This window comes from Bufo bufo, chromosome 2 (genome assembly GCF_905171765.1).
Source record: "Bufo bufo chromosome 2, aBufBuf1.1, whole genome shotgun sequence".
Taxonomy (NCBI): domain Eukaryota; kingdom Metazoa; phylum Chordata; class Amphibia; order Anura; family Bufonidae; genus Bufo; species Bufo bufo.
The window spans coordinates 670,504,922-670,523,441 of NC_053390.1; the positions used below are offsets into that span (position 1 = coordinate 670,504,922).

The 18,520-nt window shown below is 38.3% G+C and overlaps 1 protein-coding gene across 1 annotated transcript in view; it reads right to left on the reverse strand.

The window, feature by feature from the left end:
• FSTL5 (follistatin like 5) overlaps positions 1-18,520 on the reverse strand; it is a 966,340-nt gene that overhangs the window by 14,746 nt on the left and 933,074 nt on the right. Inside the window, 1 exon segment of the mRNA XM_040418623.1 lies at positions 1,480-1,604. Coding sequence (XP_040274557.1) covers positions 1,480-1,604 — 125 coding nt within the window.

Consider the following 18,520-nt stretch of genomic DNA (forward strand, 5'->3'; position numbering starts at 1 on the left):
AGTTTTTATTATGCTATGATAGTTAAAAGACGGGGATGTACAGTACAAGTGAGGGATTGGTAAATGAGCTGGTATGACAAGCTACTGAATTACAGCAATGTATTATGGTATATAGTACAGAAGAAAAAGTCAAATAAAAATACACACTAGATGGGAATATAAAAGAAGGCATCAGAAATATATTTTAACAGTATAATGTATGAAAGCAGTGTAAGTACCGGTACTTCCTCTAAGATGTGCACTCTGAAAGGAAGTTATTAAAATAACCTAATAATAAGGATCAACAATAGAGATGAGCGAATTTTTCAAAAGTTCGATTCGGCTGATTCACTGAATTTTACAAAAAAATTTGCTTTGTAACGAATATCTTCAAAGTGCATTTTTTTGTAAGTAGTGGGTGCAATAACAGGGAGCTGTGATAGCGCCGTCCCCGTCATTGTACCCCTCAAATGCCTTGTTCATAATTGATTGTATCTGAGTGTAAAAACAGTGTGTAATGAACATAAAAGAAAATTTTATCAAACTTACCGCATCCATTTGCTCGCGACAGGCCGGCCACCATCATCTTGCTTGAAGATCTGGGGCGAAATCTCGTGCGGCGCGAGATTACATCATTACGCCAGCCGACATGGTGACATATGACGGGATCTTCAATCAAGATGGCGGCTGGCGGCCCATCATGAGAAAATGGAGTAGGTAAGAATGAATTTTTTAGTTTTTTATACTATTTCAGGTTAAATCGATTCGATTACACGAAGCACAAGGAAATTCGGCTTCGAGGCGAATCAAATTTATCCTGAAATTTGGATCAAATTCCACTTTGTGGGATTTGATTCGCTCATCTCTAATCAACAATCTCAAACAAGCTTGTTGTTCCTTATTACTAGAAATCCTCATAAGGGTGTTGACACACACATTAAGTATTTTTTTATTTATTCAGTTTTTGAAGCCAAAATCAGGAGTGGATCATAAAAACAAGAGAAAACATTAATGCCTGATTGTATTTATCACTTTTTGAATGGATTCCTGTTTTGGATTTCTAAACTACATTAAAAAAATCTTGAATGTGTGTCAGCATCCTTAGGGGAGTCAGTAGAGTCTAGAAGTTGATCTGTATCAGTTCCAGAACACACATTTTACAAGAAACAGTGGAGCTTAATATTTCAAGATCGGGGATTATGACTAAACTGTAAAGCACTGTATTGAGAAAAATTCTCAAAGATAAAAGTTTGGCTATCCATGCCAAAAGATCAGTTGGAACTTGGAAGACATTTCTTGATAATAACATATACATAGCCACTTTCTCTCCACAGTGTTCTATTATTCCATGAGTTATTAATCACACAAACCTGTTTTGCAGGATTAAAAAAAGATAATCCTTTTCTAGAATATCAAATTAAAGTTCTTGTTTTGTTGGCAATTTCAATGTTTACATCTTAATATATAATATAGGTCTTTTGGACATAATATATTTCATACCTGATATGATTGATAATCAATGTTGTGCTAGGAATGAAGAAGTCATCAACTCTGTCAAAATGCTTTCCAACTGGCTGAGTATGAATGGTATGATGTGAAACACTTCCACTTGCTTGGGTTATGACCTGAGAACAAATAAAAGAAAAATACATGATTTGCAGAAAATAGCAGACTCACACTTGTTAATGCAGCATAGAAAAACATTTATAAAATTAACCCGTAGGATACCAGTGCCATACATGTAAGGCGCTGGAAAGCGGTTCTGAAATCCCAGCGCCGTACAAAAATGTGCCGGCATCAGTGAAAACACTGATGCCGGCGCATCAACCCTTGTACTGCCGCAGTCAGCGCTGACCGTGGCTCGTGCGGTATCCTGCCGGTTGTGGGGTGGCCATCAGGTCTTTTCCCACAATAAAGTAAAAAAAAATAGAAAAAAAAAATAAAGTCAAAAATAAAATTAGACATATTAGGTATTGCCACGTCCGTATCAACCTGCTCTATGAAAATATTACATGACCTAACCCCTCAGATGAACACCGTCAAAAAAATAAAATAAAAACTGTGCTAAAAAAACATTTTTTTGTCACCTTACATCACTAAAAGTGCAACACCAAGCGATCAAAAAGGCGTATGCCCCCCAATCTAACCGTCACCTCATCCCACCAAAAATTAGCCCCTACCTAAGACAATCACCCAAAAAATAAAAAAAAACTATGGCTCTCAGACTATGGAGACACTAAACCATGATTTTTTTTTTTGTTTAAAAAATGATATTGTGTAAAACTTAAATAAATAAAAAAGTATACATATTAGGTATTGCCACGTCTGTAATGACATTCTCTAAAAAAAATCACGACTTAACCCCTCAAGGGAACACCGTAAAAAAATAAAATAAAAATGGTGTAAAAAAAGCCATTTTTTGACACCTTACATCATAAAAAGTGTAATACCAAGCGATCAAAAAGTCATACGCACCCAAAAATCATACTAATCAAACCATCGTCTCATCCAACTAAAAATGAGACCCTACCTAAGACAATCGCCCACAAAATAAAAAAAGAACTATGGCTCTCAGAATATGGAGACACTAAAATATGATTTTTTTTTTTGTTTCAAAAGTGCTGTTATTATGTAAAAATAAATTTAAAAAAGTATACATATTAGGTATCGCCGCGTCCATAAGAACCTACTGTATAAAAATATCACATGAACTAACCCCTCAGCTGAACACCGTAAAAAAAAAAGTGTAAAAAAAGCCATTTTTTGACACCTTACAAAACAAAAAGTGTAATACCAAGCGATCAAAATGTCATACTTACCCCAAAATCACACCAATCAAACAGTCATATCATCCTGCAAAAAATTTATACCCTACCTTGGACAATTTCCCAAAAAAAAAAAAAATATGGCTCTCAGAATATGGAGACACTAAAACATGATTTATTTATTTTTTTAAATGCTGTCATTGTCTAAAACTTAAATAAATAAAAAAGTATACATATTAGGTATCGCCGCATCCGTAAGAACCTGCTGTATAAAAATATCACATGAACTAACCTCTCAGTCGAACACCGTAAAATAATAAAATAAAAAGTGTGTCAAAAAAGCTATTTTTGTCACCCTACATCACAAAAAGTGTAATACCAAGAGATCAAAATGTCATATGCATACTGGAAAAAATAAGCCCCTACATAAGACAGTCATCCAAAAAAAACAAAAAAACTATGTCTTTCAGAATATGGAGACACTAAAAAAAAAAAAAAAATTCAAAAATGCTCTATTATGTAAAATTGAAACCAACAACCCCCAAAAAATAGTCATATTTGGTCTTATCGCTAGAGATGAGCGATTTAAAAAAAAAAATCTGATTTGCCGGTTCGCTTAATTTCCGGGAAAAATTTAGCTCCATCCGAATAAATTTGTGCGAATTACGTTAAAAAACGCTTATTCCCTGGCTGCTGAGAGCCATTATAGTGGTGTAGAACACTGTGTCTTGAAGTAACATGCATAGGGAGTCTGCTTTGGTAGTGAAATAATACTGTGAGTCCATATGACATGCAGATGACAGGCTTCGCTCTTAGAATCACAGCATACTTCACTTATTTGGGCGGTAATGGGCCCAAAACTAACCATATAACTCAAGTATCAACTCAGCCTTACAGGTAGATGTTAGCATCAAGAAGAAGCGCACTCCTTTTACACCCTCGTCAGGTGATTCCACATAGATGTCTACAGAACCTGTTCTATTAAACGCTTATACAAGTAGAGGCCCGAGTGGAGAGGGTGTGAGCAGTAAGTTTGTGTTGACGTCACTTATTAATTTTTCCCATTCTCTGATCCGCCAGAACAATTACCCAGAAAAAACGGATCCTGTCTGTGAAGCATACGTCTTCACTCGGTAAGCTTTTGCTGAATAATCAATTAGTATTGCTAAAGGCAAAAAAAAAAAAATGAGTGGATCTAAAACAGAGTTAACACGTGAATGGAATATTTGCATGTCTTCTGTGTTTTCTACCCACTCCTGCTTGGCCGTCAGCGGACCAGCCCAGTATGGTTGTATCAACTGGTGGATTGGCTGCCGGCAGGAGGTGTGTTCTAGGGGGCGGGGTGTTTCCCCTTTAAATCACCGCGTCTGCCTGGCCGCTCGCGGCCATTACAGAGCCGAGACTATGTTTGCAACGAACAGTACACCGTCTCTCACACTAGGCTTCGGTGTTCCTTGTTGATTACATGGCTTAGCAAGCCGATCTCAAACCTGTGTTATCGGCGTTAGGCAGTGTAGGTGTAGTGGCTACCTGGCTCCTGATGACGTGCATTTACCAACTGCACAGAAACGCGTAGAGCCGTAGCTCAGTGTGTTTAGACTTGTTGTTTGTTGGTCTGTCTCTGCCAGCATCAGCAATCGTTTATGTGGTTAACTCACCTATGTTAGTGGTTTGAGTCTCTGAGTCGGCATAGTGCACAGCCGCTCTCAGTACTCACTGCCGCTGCTCAGTGACACGCTGGTCACTGGTCAGTTCATGTGCTTGCAGTGTGTGTTAGCCCCTGTTAGTGGGTTGGGGATTCCTCAAAATACTATAAGTCTCCCCAGGGGCTATAGCGCACAGTATCTCTCTCCGTTAGCACATCACAATTATACAGGCAGCACCTTGCCTTTCGGAGCACCATATCCGAGTATTAGTGCTGCGGATTTTAGATTATCAGTCCGTCTATCCCCTTATTATAATCAATATAGCCCTCCTAATTGCTAGGGAGTTATACCCAATTTTAGTAGAGGCCAGATATATTAGGGTAGACGGGTTCAGTCTTAGTTGATTTTTATAGGTTCCACCCCTTTCCTATATAAGCACTAATAAAACATTTATTATTTTGCTCCATTTTAGCGTCCTCTTTCTCAATATTTTGGTGTTATATCATAGGGACGTGTACCGTATATACACAATTTTCTTGTTTTGCAACCAAATTATAAGCCAATACTGATGGGACCATACAGGCCTTAAAGGGAACCTGTCACCGGGATTTTGGGTATAGAGCTGAGGACATGGGTTGCTAGATGGCCACTAGCACATCCGCAATATCCAGTCCCCATAGCTCTGTGTGCTTTTATTGTGTAAAAAAAACAAAACGATTTGATACATATGCAAATTAACATAAAAGAGTCATATCTTGCTTGTGTGACCACAGAAGAGTCATATTTTCAAGCTCTGACTCATCTCAGGTTAATTTGCATATGTATCAAATCGTTTTATTTACACAATAAAAGCACACAGAGCTATGGGGACTGGGTATTGCGGATGTGCTAGCAGCCATCTAGCAACCCATGTCCTCAGCTCTATACACAAAATCCCGATGACAGGTTCACTTTAAATCTGCTACATAGACAGGATCCGTTGTGTGCCTCGTTTTTCCTTCCTTCTGATAGATCAGAAGTGTCAAATAAATAATGATGTCAGCCAAGCCAAAAGCCAAAATAGTGGACCAGTCATTAAGTGGGGAGAGTGGGAACAGCATGAGAAGTCCACAGAGTAGACCTATGACATAGTGGTGAGGTGAAAGCAGCATGGGGAGACCACAGAGTGGCCCAATGACAGGGTCTGGAGGTGGCAGCAGCATGAGGAGACCACAAAGCGGCACAATGACAGAGTCTGGAGGTGGCAGCAGCATGAGGAGGCCAGAGAAGGGCACAATGACAGAGTCTGGAGCTGGCGGCAGCATCTGGAGTTGTGATGGATGAACATCGTCCAGGGCGGTTCGCGAACCCCATTATGCAAACGCGATCAAATGTTTGCGAACCACAAGTTTGCGGCGAGCCCCATTCACTTTCATGGCAGGCGAACCTGAAAAACCTTCAGCTTATATTTGCAGCCACCAAATACTTAGTAGAAGTGTACAAATAGTCTCACAACATTGACAGTGACATACTAGATGGGGATCAATGATAAAAATTCCAACAAAAAATATGTATCTTAATATGGGGAAATTCTCTGAAATCTGCCCTGTTGGAGCCTAGAAAATTTTTATTTTAGGCCACAGGAGTACGGGCCTTAAAAATTAGGCATTCACCTGACATAAAAGAAATTGTGATTATGTGGCTCGAGGTACATAATGCGTTCACTGAACAACAATTTTACTGTAGCCCACTTTTTTTTCACTTTTTTTGGGGGGCAACCGTTATATCACACTAGTATTATTTGTTTCAATGTCGTTTGTCACTATCTGTAGCTAAGGTAACACAGCAAAACCGCAAACCAATGCTGCACTGCCCAAATGCGCTATATAGAAAGTATATAATTGCTATATAACACCCCTGCTTCAATCAGTTTTTTGTGTGGGGAAACTGGTATATCACACCAGTAGAAATGATTTGTTTCAATAGCGTTTGGCAAGATTTTTTGTCCACCAAATTAATAAAAAAAATTTTTTACCACAGATAAAAGTAAAGTGCTTAATGCTGAATACAAGATTTTTTTGTCCACCGAAATAATTCAAAAGAGATTTTACCGCATGTAAGTGTAGTGCTTAATGCTGAATACAAGATTTTTTTGTCCACCGAAATAAGTCCCAAAATATTTTACCGCATATAACTGCCGCGTTGAACGCTAAATATCTTTTTCTTTTTCTACTGATATACGGCACTAAAGGCTTTAGCACATGTAACTGGAACAGTGAACGCCGAGTATATTTTTATTTTTCCATGTATATACACCACTAAAGGCTTTTCAACAGATGGTTATAAACTGTCAGTTTAAAAAAAATAATGGCGCCTGAGGAGGAGTGATCTGAAGTGAATGGGACGTAGCGGAGGAACTAGGTCTGTGCTGGAAGAGCGAGACACGGTCCTCGTGCCGTTTTTTGTGCTGCACAGAAGTCCCCGTAGTGTCCAGTAAGCAATGCCGCAGATGGATGAGGACTGGTGTGAATTAGCTTGCATTTTTGTGCAAGGTTAGTGCATAGTGCATTCACCTGTATTGGCGTGCTGCTCTTATGGACATCGTCACGTAAACGCGCAGTGTGTGAAACGTAAATACAAAATTTCACCATGACGTAATTCGGTCCATACCGCAAAAAGAACTTTCCCACATATAACTGCAACAGTGAACGCTGAATATATTTTAATTTTTCTACTGATATACGTCAATAAAGGTTTTTCAAGATATACAGTGGGATGCGAAAGTTTGGGCAACCTTGTTAATCGTCATGATTTTCCTGTATAAATCGTTGGTTGTTAGGATAAAAAATGTCAGTTAAATATATCATATAGGAGACACACACAGTGATATTTGAGAAGTGAAATGAAGTTTATTGGATTTACAGAAAGTGTGCTATAATCGTTTAAACAAAATTAGGCAGGTGCATAAATTTGGGCACCACAAAAAAGAAATGAAATCACTATTTAGTAGATATTCCTTTTGCAGAAATGACAGCCTCTAAACGCTTCCTGTAGGTTCCAATTAGAGTCTGGATTCTGGTTGAAGGTATTTTGACCATTCCTCTTTACAAAACATCTTTAGTTCATTCAGGTTTGATGGCTTCCGAGCATGGACAGCTCTCACCACAGATTTTCAATTCTATTCAGGTCTGGGGACGGAGATGGCCATTCCAGAACGTTGTATTTGTTCCTCTGCATAAATGCCTTAGTGGATTTTGAGCAGTGTTTAGGATCGTTGTCTTGTTGAAAGATCCAGCCCTGGCGCAGCTTCAGCTTTGTCACTGATTCCTGACCATTGGTCTCCAGAATCTGCTGATACTGAGTGGAATCCATGCGTCCCTCAACTTTGACAAGATTCCCAGTCCCTGCACTGGCCACACAGCCCCACAGCATGATGGAACCACCACCATATTTTACTGTAGGTAGCAGGTGTTTTTCTTGGAATGCTGTGTTCTTTTTCCTCCATGCATAACACCCCTTGTTATGGCCAAATAACTCAATTTTAGTTTCATCAGTCCACAGCACCTTATTCCAAAATGAAGCTGGCTTGTCCGAATGTGCTTTAGCCCACCTCGAGCGTCACTTTTTGTGCTGTGGGTGGAGAAAAGGCTTCCTCTGCATCATTCTCGCATACAGCATCTCCTTGTGTAAAGTGCGCTGAATGGTTGAACGATGCACAGTGACTCCATCTGCAGCAAGATGATGTTGTAGGTCTTTGGTGCTGGTCTGTGGGTTGACTCGGACTGTTCTCACCATTCGTCGCTTCTGTCTATCCGAGATTTTTCTTGGTCTGCCACTTCGAGCCTTGACTTGAACTGAGCTTGTGGTCTTCCATTTCCTCAATATGTTCCTAACTGTGGAAAGAGACAGCTGAAATCTCTGAGACAGCTTTCTGTATCCTTCCACTAAACCATGATGGTGAACAATCTTTGTCTTCAGGTCATTTGAGAGTTGTTTTTAGACCCCTATGTTGCTACTCTTCAGAGAAAATTAAAAGAGGAGGGAAACTTACAATTGACCCCCTTAAATACTCTTTCTCATAATTGGATTCACCTGTGTATGTAGGTCAGGGGTCACTGAGCTTACCAAGCCAATTTGAGTTCCAATAATTAGTTCTAAAGGTTTTGGAATCAATAAAATGACAACAGTGCCCAAATTTATGCACCTGCCTAATTTTGTTTAAACAATTATAGCACACTTTTTGTAAATCCAATAAACTTCATTTCACTTCTCAAATATCACTGTGTGTGTCTCCTATATGATATATTTAACTGACATTTTTTATCGTAACAGCCAACGATTTATACAGGAAAATCATGACGATTAACAAGGTTGCCCAAACTTTCGCATCCCACTGTAATTGCAGCAGCGAATGGGGAATGTATATTTGGATTTTTACTGATATACGTTACTAAAGTTTTTTCGAGATATAAGTACAGGAACGAATGGCGAACGCATGTTTCTTTTTCTAATGATATATGTCAATAAAGGTTTTTCTACATGTAAGTGCACCAGCGAATGGCGAATTTATATATATTTTTCTACTGCAATACTCCAGTAAAGGCTTTACCAGATATAACTGCAACAGTGAAGTGAGAATATATTTTTCTTGTAGTACTGAAATACACCCCTATACGCTTTCACCAGAAATTACTGCAGAAGTGACCAAAGAATATATTTTTCTTGTTAGACTGAAATTGGCCACTATACACTTTGACCAGAAAAAAAATAAAGAGTAAGTGCGTATATATACAGTACAGACCAAAAGTTTGGACACACCTTCTCATTCAAAGAGTTTTCTTTATTTTCATGACTATGAAAATTGTAGATTCACACTGAAGGCATCAAAACTATGAATTAACACATGTGGAATTATATACATAACAAACAAGTGTGAAACAACTGAAAATATGTCATATTCTAGGTTCTTCAAAGTAGCCACCTTTTGCTTTGATTACTGCTTTGCACACTCTTGGCATTCTCTTGATGAGCTTCAAGAGGTAGTCCCCTGAAATGGTTTTCACTTCACAGGTGTGCCCTGTCAGGTTTAATAAGTGGGATTTCTTGCCTTATAAATGGGGTTGGGACCATCAGTGGCGTTGAGGAGAAGTCAGGTGGATACACAGCTGATAGTCCTACTGAATAGACTGTTAGAATTTGTATTATGGCAAGAAAAAAGCAGCTAAGTAAAGAAAAACGAGTGGCCATCATTACTTTACGAAATGAAGGTCAGTCAGTCAGCCGAAAAATTGGGAAAACTTTGAAAGTAAGGGCTATTTGACCATGAAGGAGAGTGATAGGGTGCTGCGCCAGATGACCTAACCTCCACAGTCACCGGACCTGAACCCAATCGAGATGGTTTGGGGTGAGCTGGACCGCAGAGTGAAGGCAAAAGGGCCAAAAAGTGCTAAGCATCTCTGGGAACTCCTTCAAGACTGTTGGAAGACCATTTCAGGGGACTACCTCTTGAAGCTCATCAAGAGAATGCCAAGAATGTGCAAAGCAGTAATCAAAGCAAAAGGTGGCTACTTTGAAGAACCTAGAATATGACATATTTTCAGTTGTTTCACACTTGTTTGTTATGTATATAATTCCACATGTGTTAATTCATAGTTTTGATGCCTTCATAGTCATGAAATTAAAGAAAACTCTTTGAATGAGAAGGTGTGGCCAAACTTTTGGTCTGTACTGTATTTCTTGCAGTACTTAAATACGCCCCTATATGCTTTCACCAGAAATAACTGCAGCAGTGACCTGAGAATACATATTTCTTGTGGCACTGAAATTGGCCACTATAAGCTTTGACCAGAAAAAAATTAAAGAGTGAAGTGCGTATATATATTTCTTGCAGTACTGAAATACGCCCCTATATGCCTTCACCAGAAATAACTGCAGCAGTTGAGTGCGTATATATTTTTCATTTTTTTTTACTGAAATACGACACTATACGCTTTTACAGAAATAACTGCAGAAGTGACCTGAGAATATATATTTCTTGTTGGACTGAAATAGGCCACTATACGCTTTGACCCGAAATAAATAAATAAATTGTGAAGTACGTATATATTTTTCTTGTCATACGGAAATATGCCCCTATAAGCTTTCACCTGAAATAACTGCAACAGTGCAGTACGTATATATATTTCTTGTTGTACTGAAATACGCCCCTATACGCTTTCACCAGAAATAACTTCAGCAGTGCGTATATATTTTTGTTACTGAAATACGCCCCTATATGCTTTCACCAGAAATAACTGCAGAAGTGAAATGCGTATATATTTTTCTTGTAGTACTGAATAAGATACTAAAGATACTAAGATATAAGCCTCTAAGAGGTTTTCAACATAACACTTGCAGCCCAATAACAAAAGCTGACAGAGCTGTCTAATGACTATTTGGATCCCAAATAATCATTCCCTGCACTTATAAATCACTTTCCTATCAATGTCCCTAGCAACCTCTGTCGTCTCTCTCTGCACTAAGATGCTTTAAAATGATTCCTCCCTATCCTTTCCCTGCACTTATAAATCATTTTTTCTGTCTTTTTTTTCCACAATGAGGTTTTTACAATTGCTGTCCCTAGCGCCTTCACACGTCTGTCCCTGCACTCTGAATGCTGCAAAATAGGAAAATCTAAAATGGCTGCCATATTTATAGGGCTGTGACATCACATGACTGGCTGGCTGCTGATTGGCTTCATGCAGGCATGTCAATCTGGGTGATCCCGCCTTCCCAGAGTTCCATGCACCATGTCCTCAGTCCTCACACGTGTTGCCGCCATTTTAGGAAAATTGTGATTCGTTACCACGAAGCGCGAGGAAATTTGCATTCGTTGCTAATAAAAAATTTCCTGAAATTCTAAACTAATTCCACTTTGTTGCATCCCTATCAACCTGCTCTATAAAAATACCACATGATCTAACCTGTCAGATGAACATTGTAAATAAAAAATAAAAACTGTGCCAAAACAGCTATTTTTTGTTACCTTGCCTCACAAAAAGTGTAATATAGCATATTGCATCCCTTTCCTTCTGTGCCCTGCCGTGTGCCCGTACAACAGTTTACGACCACATATGGGGTGTTTCAGTAAACTACAGAATCAGTGCAATAAATATTGAGTTTTTTTTGCTGTTAATCCTTGCTTTGTTAATGCAAAAAATAGATTAAAATGGAAAATCTGCCAAAAATTTTAAATTCTGAAATTTCATCTACATTTTCCTTAAATTTTTGTGGAACACCTAAAGGGTTAAGAAAGTTTGTAAAATCAGTTTTGAATACCTTGAGGGGTGTAGTTTGCAAAATGGGGTCACTTTTTGGGCATTTCTACTCTAGAGGTACATTAGGGGGTCTTCAAATGTGCCATGGCAACTTAAAATTATCCCTGTGAAATCTGCCTTCCAAAAAACATATGGCGTCTCTTTCCTTCTGTGCCCTGCTGTGTGCCTGTACAACAGTTTACAACCACATATAGGGTGTTTCTGTAAACTACAGAATCAGGGCAATAAATATTGAGTTTTGTTTGTCTGTTAACCCTTGCTTTGTTACTGGAAAAATTAAAAATTAAAAATTATTAAAATGGAAAATCTGCCAAAAAAGTTAAATTCTGAAATGTCATGTACATTTTCCTTTAATTCTTGTGGAACACTTAAAGGGTTAAGAAAGATTGTAAAGTCAGTTTTCAATACCTTGAGGGGTGTAGTTTCTAAAATGGGGCCATTTATGGGTGGTTTCTATTATGTAAGCCTCATAAAGTGACTTCAGATCTGAACTGGTCCTTAAAAAGTGGGTTTTGGATAGTTTCTAAATTTCTAAGGGCTGTTTCACACGAGCGGATGCCGTGCGTGACATCCGCTGCGTGAATGACAGCCAAGACCCGATACAGACAGCAGAAGCACGGAGCATTAACATAACTGATAATGCTCCGTGCCTCTCTGTGATCTCTTTACTACGAAATCACAGTGACAACTTTATCTCACTGTGATTTCGTAGTAAAGAGATCACAGAGAGGCACGGAGCATTATCAGTAATGTTAATGCTCTGTGCTTCTGCTTTCCGCATGGGGTCTTGGCTGTCATTCACGCAGCGGATGTCACGCACGGCATCCGCTTGTGTGAAACAGCCCTAAGCCTTCTAACGTCCCAAAAAAAGAAAATGGCATTTACAAAATGATCCAAACATGAAGTAGACATATGTGAAATGTAAAGTAATAACTATTTTAAGAGGTATCACTATCTGTTTTAAAAGCAGAGAAATTGAAATTTTGAAACTTGTGAATTTTTTCTAATTTTTGGTAAATTTGGTATTTTTTTATAAATAAAAATGAAATATTTTAACTTAAATTTACCACTGTCATGAAGTACAAATTGTGACGAGAAAACAATTTCAGAATGGCTTGGATAAGTAAAAGCGTTTTAACGTTATCACCACATAAAATGACACATGTCAGATTTGCCAAAAATCGGCCTGGGATTTAAGATGAAAAGTGGCCCGTACTGAAGGGGTTAACCAATGTGTAAATAGTATCATAAAAAAATGGGCTCTATGAAATGTCACATTTAATTATTTAAATGCACCTATGAATGAATTATTCCTGTAATTAATGTAGTGTGACGCTCTTTGGTAGAATTATTTTTTGGAAATGCATGTAAGGGATAATTTTATTATTTGTATAAAATGTGTGTTTTTGTCAATATTCATATATAAAATAGTTTAACCCGTTCTCACTGTATGCATTTTGGGAGTTAGTGACCAAGCTATTTCTTTTTTCATTTTTTTATCGTTGTCTTCCAAGATCTATTACTTGTTTTAAATTTCCATCAATGCAGCCATATAAGAGCTTAAATTTTTGCAGAACAAGTTTTAGTTTTTAATGGCACCATTTTGGTGTATACATACAGTAACCTACTGATTAATTTTATGAACTCTTTTTTGGGGTTAATGGTAAAAAACAGCAATACTAGTACTGAGTTTTTTATATAATTTTTGCAGGATTCATTTTTTGCCATAAATAACTTGGTAACATTATTCTTTAGGTCAGTATGATTATGGCAATACCAATTACAAAATTTACTACTTTTACACAATAAAAAAAAAAAATGTTTTGAAGGAAACATTTACATTGCTAAATCCCAAGACCCATAACATTTTTGTTTTTCTTTGTAAAGAGCTGTGTAAGGGCTTGTACACTTGTACATGAGAGACCTGGCAAGTGGTGTTACAAATTTGATTACTTTTAGTAAAAATGTTAATTCATCAAAAATGTATTTTATTACAACTCCAAAAGATACAAAAAAAAGAACCTCCAAAAATCTCCAACACCTGTTAGAAATAGCAGGGATAGACATTTTATTAGTAGTCGGGATGAGCAAATCAATTTTAGATTAATCAAATTCGTTATGAATTTCCTAAATAATTCAGATTTGAGTGAATTCAAAACCTTTGCGTTTTGTTTCGGCCAAATAACTCAAAATTAAACCAAATGCAGGTAATACAGAGAATAAGGCATCTGCCACAAAAAAAGGATCATTTTTGGACTTTGTTTTAATAGTTTCACTACTTTAAAAAAAACTTAAAAATCAAATCAAAATTTTCTTTGCTTCACCATTTTCTGACAGTCATAACTTTTTCATATTTCTATCTACAGAACTATATGAAGATGTGTTTTTTGCAGGAATGAATTTTAGTTTTAATTGGTACCATTCTTGAAGTACATACAGCTTTTTGCTTTTATTATATTTTGGGGGGGAAGAAGGTGAACAAAAAATGGCTAATTGTGGATTATTTTTATTTTTTGTTACGCTGTTCAATGCGCAGGAAAAATTATTTTATATTTTAATAGTTTGGACATTTTGGGAAGCAATGATACCTGTTACGTTTATTTTAATTGTTTTATATGTAAAACTGGGAAAGGGGGTTATGACATCTGTGTGCATTCCGTATTTTGCAGAACAGAACAGCTGGCTCCTAATAGAACAGTGCTATCCTTGTCCATAATGGGGACAATAATAGGACATGTTCTATCTTTTGCAAAACGGAATGCACATGAAGTAACTTCAGTTTTTTTGCGGACCCATTGAAATGAATGGTTCCGTATACAGTTCGCAAGAAAAATGGAATGGACACAGAAAGATAATGTGTTCGTATGCATGAGGCCTTACAGACAGTAAAACAAAGTTTAACCTTCAGAAGGCCTCGGGCTGTCATAGTAACCGATCAAAGCTATGCAATTTATTTATAGGTGCTCTGATCAGAAGGCAGAGGGAGCCCTCTCTCTGAATAAGGCCTCTTTCACACAGCCGTTTTTTATTTTCATTTACGGACCGTTTTTTGCATACCGTAAATGGTCCGTATACGGAACCATTCATTTCAATGGTTCTGCCAAAAAAATGGAATGTACTCCGTATGCTTTCCGTTTCCGTATTTCCGTTTTTCCGTTCCGCTGAAAGATAGAACATATCCTATTATTGCCCGCAAATCACGTTCCGCGGTTTCATTCAAGTCAATGGGTCCGCAAAAAAAAAAAAAACGGAACACATACGGAAATGCATCCATTTGTCTTCCATATCCGTTCCGTTTTTGCGGAACCATCTATTGAAAATTTTAGGCCCAGCCCAATTTTTTCTATGTAATTACTGTATATGCCATATGGAAAAGCGGAATGGAAAAACGGAACAGAAATGGAAACACAACGGAAACAAAAAAAACGGAACAACGTATCCCTGAAAAACGGACCACAAAACACTGAAAAAGCCATACGGTCGTCTGAAAGAGGCCTAACTCCACAGATGCCACAATCTCTATTGACTGCAGCATCTTAGGGGTTATATCACGGAGTTCAGCGCCATCGGCAATTACGGTCATTGCAGCTGCGGGCTTGTATCATACAGCTGGTACCTGCCATGTATGGAGCTGGCTCAGTGCAGCAGCCTGCTCCGTACAGCCCCTTAAGCATAATGACGTACATATACGTGATTATGCTTTAAGAGCTTGATATATTGAATGGATGGAGATGAACTAAAAGTTTTTAATTTGAGCAGTAATCTTTTCCAAGCAAACAGAGTGAGTGAAAAAGTTCCCTATCCAACCAAAGGCCTGTTCAGTAGACAATTTTAACAAGAAGGATTGGATAAATTGTGCTAAGGGTGTGTGTTCTAAAGGGAGATATATTTTTTTGAGAAAGAGAGTGACTTTAAATCAAAAGAACATCCCTCGGCATCCATGAGATGTGTTGGTGTTCTAAACCAGGTGTGCTCTATCTCAGTATTTCAGGGGCTTATTTTATGACCAACAATTTCCATTCTAATACTGTCACTTCTAACAACTGCAAATTGATTATGTGAACATACCAGTAGTTTTTGTCTTGTTACAAAATAAATGAAAAAAAAGTCAGCCCTTTGTTTAGCTAATGTTTAATGCATAGTAAATGCACTGTGCACATGCTGATGCATTAAGTATGCCCAGTTAATGTTTCCCATGGGCTCAATAGCCTTTTCTAAATCTGTACAGTATCTATTATGTGACTCACAATATGTTCCTTCTTTATGTTGCATTTTTATTAGGTTTTTATTACCAGGACACTAGTGAACTAGCATTATGCTATTGTAAGCACATTATTGATTGGGCTGTTTAAATGTGGAAAAATTAAAGTTAAATAAAAGTGAAGAACTTTGGAGCATAGAATATCTAATGTGAGCATTTTCTATATATAATTTGTAAACGATCATCTAATGAAAGCTTTATGCATGTCTGGTACACAAATAAAAGAATACAGTAGTTCCAGCTATGGCTGCTTTCCCCACAAAATAAAGGCAGTACAAAATAAAGGCAGGAGAGTGGGCAGTCTGGTTGCTATGTATAACTGATTCCTCTTCTGGAAAGGAAGCATTCTTTGGCATTGTAAAATATTATTATTATTATTATTATTATTAATCCTTTTAAAACCTGAGATAATACAAAAAAGTACAATAAGCATGAAGTAACTGAGTGATCGTTGCCTAGGCTACCTGACCAACCTCTCTCTTGGTGAAATGGCCCTATGCCGCCACTGTCCTACATGATTTTGAGTGTGTCAGTGATTGTTATTAGTGTTGAGCGAGCTGAAGCTGATGAAGTGGAATTCGATCCAAATTTCAGGAAAAATTCAATTAGTTTCTCGTGCTACATGGTAATGAATCATTTTGTTTCTAAAATGGCTACTGCATTACAAAGCGGAAGCAAGAAGCCCGGGAATGATGGATCACCCATAACTCCATGCAGATAGCCAATCAGCAGTTTAGCCAGCCTCTTTGATGTCACAGCCCTATAAAAAGCCTCATCCTGCCTGGCCAGTTTCCAGTGAACTTATTGCTCTATTTTTTTGCGGGACCGCGGAACGGAAGTGCGGATGCGGACAGCACATAGTGTGCTTTCCCCATCTTTTGAGGCCCCATTGAAAATGAATGGGTCCACACCTCTTCCGCAAAATTGTGGAACAGATGCGACCGATTATGCAGACGTGTGAATGGACCCCTAGTTATGGTCCATGGTAGCAGAATCCATAGCGGAATTCTTACATAACCCGAACCTAAACCTTGTACGCCAAACTTGAAACATAAGTTTGCTCATCCCTAGTTGCGAACACAGGGGTGAATAAAGTGTTTTTCTTTTCACTAATTTTTTGAGAGAGTGCTGCCATTTTTTTTATTCTTATATTGTCCTGGATTTGTTGCCGTATCTACTGGTCTACATCTCTATATTAATATTACGCCCGGTGTGCTGCCATGCGTCTTATAGGGTGAATACAGGGGAAAAAAATGAACGGCTTGCCGCCGGACATCTTATACTACCTGACCGCCGCTGCTGGTGCTGGGAGGAAGTGGCCGGACATCGCTGCAGATGGTGGGTGAGGCAGGGACAAGTTGCCTCTGCAAATGGCAGGGGATACAGGGACCGGTCGTCGCTGCAGATGGTGAGGGAAGCAGGGGCTGGCCGGCGCTGCAGATGGTGGGAGAGGCAGGGATCTGCCGCTGCTGCAGTTGGTGGGAGGCAGGGGCCAGCTGCCTCTGCTGGTGCTCCGTGTTATGGACCGGCCGGTCGTGGCAGGTGTTGGGTGATATGAACCGGCCGGCCGATGCACTGTGAGAGGTTGATGGAATCACGTGAGCAGGAAGAGGTGGGGTGCAGCAGGCTTTACATGTGCCTGCTCCTGTTGTGCCCTGAGAGCTGTGTCCTGAGAGCTGTGTCATCTATAAGGTACCCCTAATAAAGTGCCCCCCCTAAATAAAGTGACCCACTTATTAAAGTGTTAAAGGATAGTATACTTACGCTAGCCCACTTGTGCCACCAGAAGTCCGCTTTGTCCACATTATATATATATATTATGCTGTTACACAATAAATATTTACATTAATGTAGAGGGGAATTTAAATAGTTTATTCTTCTGTGCAATTTTCTATAGATGTTTCTATGGTTAGTTATATGCTGACATCTAGTGGTCTTTTTTTGGTAATGCACTTGTTTTTCCATGTTCCCTTTCTGAGATCTATAACTCATTTCCTTTGCAATGCTCCACCCTTCTTCTGGAGTACAGCACTTCCTGTATCATGGATGTAGCTAATAGAACACATGTAACAGGGACACATGTATTTTTCATGGTAGGCTAAAAAAAGAATCATCTTTTGACCGCATAATACTGAGATCCATTCATTCTGCTGTATCCTGCTGTCTGATGTACAGAATAAAGCAACTTGTGGATGAACACGGTATTGGTGAGTTCAGCCATCTGATGAGGATTTTCCGCAGTGATCATATCTGCTTATACAGGCCAGGCATAGAGGTCTTACAAGGGATAGATCGTTATCACAACAATCAGAGTCAGAATATATATATATATATATATATATATATATAGATATATATATATATTCCTGCAGTATATAAATCTGTTGCTAGAGGTAGTTGTGCATTGTGTGCGTGCATATACAGTACAGACCAAAAGTTTGGACACACCTTCTCATTCAAAGAGTTTTCTTTATTTTCATGACTATGAAGGCATCAAAACTATGAATTAACACATGTGGATTGGAATTATATACATAAAAAACAAGTGTGAAACAACTGAAAATATGTCATATT